The 8,244-nt window shown below is 39.5% G+C and overlaps 2 protein-coding genes across 5 annotated transcripts in view; one reads left to right on the top strand and one right to left on the bottom strand.

The window, feature by feature from the left end:
* The first annotated feature begins 450 nt into the window (after positions 1 to 450).
* LOC143480226 (uncharacterized) lies at positions 451 to 4,564 on the top strand. Its single transcript, XM_076977784.1, has 2 exons — positions 451 to 997; positions 1,247 to 4,564. The coding sequence occupies exons 1-2, from the start codon at positions 896 to 898 to the stop codon at positions 1,565 to 1,567; spliced, it is 423 nt and encodes a 140-aa protein (XP_076833899.1). The 5' UTR covers positions 451 to 895; the 3' UTR covers positions 1,568 to 4,564.
* A 1,211-nt stretch (positions 4,565 to 5,775) lies between these two features.
* ccdc9b (coiled-coil domain containing 9B) overlaps positions 5,776 to 8,244 on the bottom strand; it is a 39,609-nt gene continuing 37,140 nt past the window's right edge. For all 4 annotated transcript variants that reach the window (XM_076977782.1, XM_076977783.1, XM_076977781.1 and 1 more), the window contains one exon: positions 5,776 to 7,076. In XM_076977782.1, coding sequence (XP_076833897.1) covers positions 7,050 to 7,076 — 27 coding nt within the window. In that variant the 3' untranslated portion in view covers positions 5,776 to 7,049. The remainder of the gene's footprint in view (positions 7,077 to 8,244) is intronic.

Genomic DNA, 8,244 nt, shown 5'->3' with positions numbered 1-8,244 from the left:
ACCCCTACCCCCCACCCTCGAACACACACACACACACACACACACACACACACACACACACACACACACACACACACACACACACACACACACACACACACCTGTACCGCCGGTTTACAATACCCTTGCTCCCTGTTTATGACTGGCACTGTATTAATTCTGACACTTCTACGTGTTTTTAATCAATATACAACTTGTAAACACCATAGTAAACAACGACCTAAACATTGCATGTCTTATGCAGTGATCGATTGAATTCTGAATTCACTTGTATAGTTTGTGGTGTCCAATTTTATTTTGATGTAAGTCAGTTCTAATAACCGTTTGTAATCAGACCTTCTAAACATCTCACATTTGCTTTAGCACCAAGAGGATCCTTGCCCTTTCCAAGTTGTTCCCGTCATTATTTAATACCCAGCCTGTCATAGCCGTCCCTTTAAGAGTCCTTGCCCGCCCCCTCTACTGTATTTTTAGCTGAGCAAGCCTCTTCAGCTGGTGAATAAGAACAGTGGTCTGTACCATATGATCTAACCTAACCGTTCTGGTAAATGGCATTTCGGATTTCGTCAGGTGCATCTGTGAGCGCTATCGCTCCATTGACTTTTGCGCTTGTGGAAATAGCTGGCTGGATGCAGGACAACAACAGAACCCTCGGGCTGGCGTCCATGATAGGGTGCAATGCCATAATGGATTTCTAAGACACCGTGGACCTTTTAAGAAGCCAAATGGACGAAAATAAATCAATTTAGCCGCAGAGCGGGCAAACAGGCCGGAGTGTTCGGTGCGTCTCTCCTGTCTTTGCGTATTGCTTTAACAATTGTTCTTAGATTGTGGATCATCAAAACCTTTCAAGACGGACGGGGCGGTGGAAAATCGAGGGAAAAAACGGGGCAACATGCGGGAGAGGGACTTCATGCCCAATATGGAGAGGGGCAAACCAGCCACCTATACAGGGGACAAAAAAGCTAAGATGGCTGCGAAGACCAACAAAAAGTGGGTAAGACTAGCCACCGTTTTTGCGTATGTTTTATCTGTATCCCTTGCGGCAATAATACTGGCTATTTACTATAGCCTAATATGGAAGCCTACGGTCGCTTCCCCCCCGGCTAGGACACACGAGGTTTCGGATGATGCCACAGCAACGGCGAACATCTCCACAAACATCTCGATGAGCATTAACAGCACAAACGCCAATTTCACACAAATAGACTTCAATTTTAATGTGACGGCTTCGAATTTCTCACAGAACAAGCCCTCTCAACCGGACAGCAGGAACAAGAGAGCGATCGAGCTTTCACGGGTAGTTCTGTCAGAAAACGCACATCCGCAGCCCGGGGATCTGTACGCAACCGTTATCAGTTACACAACCGCTGAAGCCGATGTACAAGATGCAGCTGGCGTTGGGTCTTCCAGGGACAACCAAAGACATTCGACGCACTACAGTGCCAGCAACAGCAAGTATGATCAAAATCCAGACACCGTTACGCATCATCGTGATGCAAAAACTGAAAACACCGAATCTAAAGCCAGCCCAACCCCCGCCACGGGCCAGCATGGAGAGGACTAGAAAGGCCGGATTGAGGGAACTGTTGGATACTGTCGCAACTTCTGAGGACGCGGATGATGTAAGCGCATGTGGAATAACCAAACCTACAGGATTGGTGCATGGACACCGACTTTATGATAATGCTTAGCGAAGGCTTGGATAGTGTTCTACTCTTTAAATATTTCCATGTAACATAAACTGTCAAAATGTAATCTATCATTTATTGTTTTGCCTTAATAGACACATGACACTAATTTTATGTATGCTACATTGAAAGTTAAAATGAATCAGCTGTAATTGGCATCATTTGAAGCATAACATTCTGAAATCACGTTTATGTGCTTGCAAATTCTTAAAGAGTATAGCTAAATGCCTGTAAGACGTATTTATTTGAACCACAACCAGAAAACGAGTAACTACATCCACGTTTTTAGGACACTGATATTTTCCAACAGGCTGTTCAAACGTAAAAGGAAAATCATTTACGTTGCATTTCAACGGATCTCATACGTATAGCCTACTAATTAATCTGGATTCCTAATTCATAGGAACCCTTGTTGAGTTCTGCTCAGGTACGTGCAAATATTCATGTAAATGTATTGTTTATTTCGTAATGTACATAGGGCAAATGCCCTGGCCTTGAACTTTCAGCATAGACTTTTTACGAAAATAATGTATCCTAGGTACATATATCACCACAAAGGCTAATAAACGCCCTTGAAATAAACGTATGGCTCTCCTCTTTTGTGAGAAAAAGTTTTTATTATTGTGCATTACTAAAACAATTTTCACCTTAACGAAACTGCTGTTAAGGTTGATATCAATTGCTACTAAGACAGTGTTACACAAATGTAAAGGGTAAAATAATGAAAGATACGAAATAAGTATTTGACCCGTTTTAAGGACCAATGAGGCTGCTTGCTTAACGAATGAAAGTTGTAGACTTTTGAAACGGGGGGGGGGTGTTCTGAAGGGGACGTAAATAGCCTGCTTTTAATCCACACTATGCAGAAAATGCATATTAAGATCAAGATAAACTGAGTTTGTTGCTGGTTTGACTATCCCTCTCAGATCTGCATTTCCCCTATGCGTGAGTCTACGCTAATGGAGCCCAGTGTTTATGGGCCTGTATCAGGATACAGCGCTTAAAGCTCGTTCGTCTTCTGACTCATTTCAAACTGTCCCCGACCTACTGCCTCTCCACCGTTGGCAGCAAAGCAGCGCGTGAAGGAGGTCTATCGATTTATCGCTCTTAAGTTAAACACAGGAACAGAGAAGTGCATTACACAATCCCGTTTCTGCTCGATTTTAAGACACGGCTTTTTTCACCATGCCACTGCTTTGGTGTGCTGGTGGCAACTATCAAAGTAAATGTACTCCCAGTGTATTTATTTCCAATACCCGCTTCCCAAACCTCTTGCCTCTTCCCACGCAGACATAAAGAGGGAGCAGGGCGTGGTAAAAAGTTACATTAAAAGGAAATAAGTCAAAACATCCGCGCGCCAGCATTGTATGTTTTGCCTTATGTAACGAATACAGTAGCAATGGTAAAGAAATACTGCATTGTATACAAGGTGTCTCAGTCTGCTTATTTGATGCTATTGCCTTTTAACAACGAAAGAGATCTGATTAATCATCAGCATCAATAACAATCATTTGTTATACTTCAAATGATGCACATTTATTTAATATTATGTTGACTAATTTTACCTTGATTTATAAGTGAGTTGCAGTGAGGTAGTTTTAACCTCAAGTCACTACTAAGACGTCATCACAAAGTAAGCAAGCATGGAGTGTGCGGTATTTGAGAGAGAAACATACTGTCCGTAACTGTGTGTGTTTGTCTCGTTACCCTTCATTGTCATGGTGAAGTCATTGTCATTATCACCATACATACAGTTTTGAACAATGAGAGATAAATTGAAAGCTATTACATTTAATAATTAATAGGTCTTTCAGCAGGGCAGGGGATTGTTGCATTACTGGCCTGAGTGATGAGAGAGAAGTGGGACCAGTGATGAAGATTGAAAAGTGCTGCACCCCACCCCCCAAACACACACACTCCCTATTGGACCCAGCTGTTACCAGAAATTATAGCTTGGGGCATTCTTATAGCAATCTTATGTACAGGATTACCTTTAGCCTGCTCCAGTGTCTTTCCACAAAAACCTTTGTGCATGATTTCGAACAGGACCCAGGTGCAACTAATATACTGTGATATGTATCAAGAGAATTGGAAGCCATTTTAAAATATATTGCAGCTGAAGAGAGCTCAGTGGTGGAACAGTCTTTACAAATGTCTGGTCCCTTCATTCACCTTTAGATTTATGGAGTCTATTTATGAAGCTACAAGAGACATAAACCTGTAGGTCCCTGCGTTTTATTCATTGGAGCTGAAACTGCCTAGGATGAAATGTTGCAGGTAATCAGTGGTGATTCTACTTCAAGCCAAACAATAAGCTCTAAATGTACGTCCTAACAAAGAAAAGAGCAATCCAACGAGAGCTACATGCAGCAAAGTGAAGAACAGGGAAAATAAATTGTTCAACTCAGTACAGTGAGGTGGCTAAGCAATGAGACTTTATTAGTTTGGCACCAATTACAGCAGAATGTCTTGTCAATCAATGCAAATCTTTCAATTTAGGATATGCAAAAGACTCAAGCTACTTTTATTTAAGAGAAGTTCATACATGAAGTTAATCTGATGCTATAGAGTGGCGAACAATCTTTGAAATTCAGCCCTCTTTTGAAAATGCAGCTTAGCAGTTAGGATTAAGGAGGAACTCTGATATGGAGGCACATTATCCTTTCAGACCTCTCAGTATTCAGTTGAAGCTACAAATACAATGTCAGTATAGAATCTGAATGACATCAGGGTTGTTGATGGCTGGCAGTCTCCTCCCTTACACTCACCAAGACTTACATATGTAAAATTAATAAATAAAGTTATCTATTCTGACATGTGAATACACCTTCCTGTTTATCTGCTGAAACACACACATGTATGTTTTATTCTGCATGATAAATCTCACAAGTCCACACATCTTCACATTAATGTCACACAGTCTAGCAAAAACCCACATACCCTTCCATCCTTAGAGGCATGGATCATTTTTGGTCCCACAATAATCAGCACTGTAGCACACATGACTGAGGCAACACCTGAACCTAATCATGTGACCAAGGGCCTAGATGTGGAACACAGCATCCCAGAGGGTAAAGCTGCCCCAGAGAGGGCCTGCTGGAAAATGTAATTAAAAGAGTAACAGAAGGGAAAGCACTGTTCGTGAGGCACAGAGAGCCATTTCCAGAGCAACATGCCTAGGGGACAGATCATTCAAGATTAATAAGAGACTAATCCCAAATGGAGGCCCCTTAACACTGCCAATGCTAAATGGCAGGCATCCATTTTCAAAACACCTCTCTGTGCATTTTATTTTTTAGACAGGCACCTTCTCACTTATTTCATAGCACACCACTACTCATCTTACACATAGATGTTTCACAATGCCTAAGCAGAGGCACATTAATAATAAATAAAGCAACTGATATGAACAGCTAAAAGAAAAATTTATTCACTGAGTTGTCATTTCATAAAGTATTTTCTGTACTATAATAGCAAAACATGGGAAAAATGGAGAAAAAAAGCAACATAAGAGCAGCAACTACCACAAAACACGAGTCTCATTTCATTTCCTGCTTTCTACATCTTTCTCCACATGCTGCTATTCACATAGGAAAATTCTTTTTGAACATTCTTTCAAAGCATCTAAATGATGCCTTAGTGCAATTTGTATTTTCATTCAGTTTCAGGGGACGCTAATATTCTACCCTAACCATGTGTGGGAAATGTGGATTTTACATCTTCTTTGAAGGCTCCCTTGAATTCAGCTCCCCCCTCCAACTTCACATCATTTGATTTAAAAATGCTTCAGCTCTGAACCTTTCCCCTAGTGTGGAAGGTCAATATTAAATACACTGTTCCTGCCATGAATCTCACACAGGTTGGTTGCTGTTGCAACATACAGAGATCAATAAAGCAGATCTATTTTGTTTCACTTTTTGCCTACCTGATGAACCAACATCAATCATACCAGGTCACCTGACAAAATACAACAAACACAAAATGTGGGTTTTCACTACAAGGAAAAAAATAAATAACCAAATAAATAAAGCATGAATCAATGTAAAATATTTTAATAATTTTTTGTTAATAAGATGCAAACAGGTCAGCCAAAATCTTTTTATTATGTAGCGCACATTTCAAATCCCAGTGAACACAATGGCGCAATGGTAACAAATACTAATTACAGCAAAATTAGATTTTCAACTATTAGTAATTAAATTAATGTGCAAACTAAATAGTGATTATTTAACCATTTAACCAAAAAACTACTTATACAGTTTTACTAATACTAAATGATCAGAACGGGCCTGTAACAATGTACAGTTACATTAAAAAAGCCAAAGTATCTGGCACATTAACATGTATTCCAAATTATTTTAATCTTAATCATTTAAATATTTTTTTATGAAACAGTTGTTTAACTGTTTACATTAAGGGAACAGACTACTGCAAATCTATAATCAAAATATGGATTGGACACTGTATCAAGTGCATCATTCCAGGACTATTTTAGAATATGTGCAATTACAAAACCTATTTTGAACAAGGCTGCCGAAGCTTAAGTAACTTCTGAACATTAAGCTATGTTAGCTCTCAAAACCATTACTAAACATTCATACAAAATAAAGTGCTTTAAAAGCAGTAAACATTGCTTAAACTGTTGGCACTCAAAAGTCCACATGCCCAAGTCCCAAATCACACTGATAAAAAAATAAATGTGACTGACAGTTGAGGATGCTCCCACAGCAAATGCTAATATGTTTAGAAATTTGGTACCGTTATACTGTATGTGATTTTGTGTTCAGTTTGACCCATGCATGTGGTGAGGATTTGATTTACTAACAGTTTGAAACATTTGTGTATTGTAATTGTATACACACAGTGCTAGAACTCCACAAAGGAAACCTAAGGTAAACATTCAATATGCTGTATAGTGCTTTTAGACTAATGTGCTTTGTTTAAAATTAATCAAACCTCAAAACCCAGTTAAATGTCAGGTTTTTTTGGGGTGTAGCCACAAATAAAGGTAAACAGGGAAAGCAAACACGCTTCAGATTTCAACAACTTCAAATAAGATACAATAGCATTACTTTCAGATGCTTTTTTCTCATCACCCATTCTCATCTTTCATCCTCAGTGAAGACAATATTCAAATTACCCCTATGACCTATGATTGGGCAAAATATGTAAAATGCTGTATGTAAACCAACTAATGTGGTAACTGTGCATTAGTTCCACAAAAAACTGTGGAGTTGAAATAAACAAAAAACATTCGAATTTCAAAACAGAAATTTTAGATTTCAAATTTCATCACAGGCCTTTGTTCATTATGGTAACACTCTTAATCTCGACCCAGGTGTGAGTATGAAGCTCCATTTAAACTATTTTCCCATTCTCTCTGGCCTGGGTGAAGAAGAAAAACACAAATGTTAGATCACAATACCCTTGACACTTCACAAAAATTGACTACATATATACACCCCACCCCCACCCAACACATTCACACACACACACACACACACACACACACACACACACACACACACACACACACACACACACACACACACAGCACAACTGTTAAGATTAAAATCCATGATTGAGAAAATGGAAGAATGAGGTCTAAGAATAGTAACACAATATTTGCTGTGGAATTTCATCACAGCAGTTTGACTTCCTGTGTATTACAGTCAAACTTCGTAAATGGCAAACGCAAATGGTAGTGCAAACTCCCGTTGGGCCAAAGTAACACACACAACTGCATTCCCTGCTAACAACAAACCTGCTTTTTTCAAATGACAAATGGACCAGTGTGCATAGTATCCAATAGCCACGATGCATTTAAAACCACCCAGAACAAGCCAACTTTAAGGCTCTTCTGCATCATCTTCCATCTGCTGTCTTGAGTCATGTCCCATTTGTGCCCCAAGGGTCAAATATTCCTCCCATTCTCTGTTCTCATCTTCCAAACTCGAGGCATAATGGCTCCTAATAGCTTGTGTAATTGCTTTCTTACATGCACAGTCACCATCCACTTTATTAGAAACATCTACTTTACTTACTGGCCTTTTTATTAAATACACTTATGGGTACATTTTATAGGTGTACAATAACAGACTGCAACCTCTCTGTTGGCAGAAACAATTCTGAGCCATCCATCACTGGTCTGTTTCTGATCATTGCTTCCTGGACTGGATAGTGTCAACAAAGAACGGCTGCTCAGAACATAGTAGTAACTACACTGCCACTGGTGGAGTCTTTGTACTTGAATTTCTAAATGTTTTTATTGCACAAAGTACAATGAAACAAGATGAAGAAGGACGGGAAAAAGAACGAAGTAACAGTAAAATATTGCACATGATTGCATCTTCAGAATGTTCCACATTCCGTGTCCTAAAAAGTGCAGACACGTAAAAAACAACATGCGAGGTTGGGCAGTTCACGGCAGTAATGGCTCTGGGGCTAAATAACTGTTTTTGAGTGTCTGTCCTTGATTTTATGGATTTATAGTGCTTTTCAGAGGCCAGCAGGTCAAACAGGTGATGCCCCGGGACGGATATGTCTTTAAGAA

The sequence above is a fragment of the Brachyhypopomus gauderio genome, chromosome 17 (assembly GCF_052324685.1).
Source record: "Brachyhypopomus gauderio isolate BG-103 chromosome 17, BGAUD_0.2, whole genome shotgun sequence".
Classification (NCBI taxonomy): Eukaryota; Metazoa; Chordata; class Actinopteri; order Gymnotiformes; family Hypopomidae; genus Brachyhypopomus; species Brachyhypopomus gauderio.
The sequence above is the reverse complement of the archived record's forward strand: the minus strand, read 5'-3'. Positions and strand labels throughout refer to the sequence as shown.

Coding starts and splice junctions, on each gene's coding strand:
- LOC143480226 (XM_076977784.1), top strand. CDS start 896: ATGCGGGAGAGGGACTTCATGCCCAATATGGAGAGGGGCAAACCAGCC. Junction 998..1,246: donor CGAAGACCAACAAAAAGTGG/GTAAGACTAGCC, acceptor AATTTCTCACAG/AACAAGCCCTCTCAACCGGA.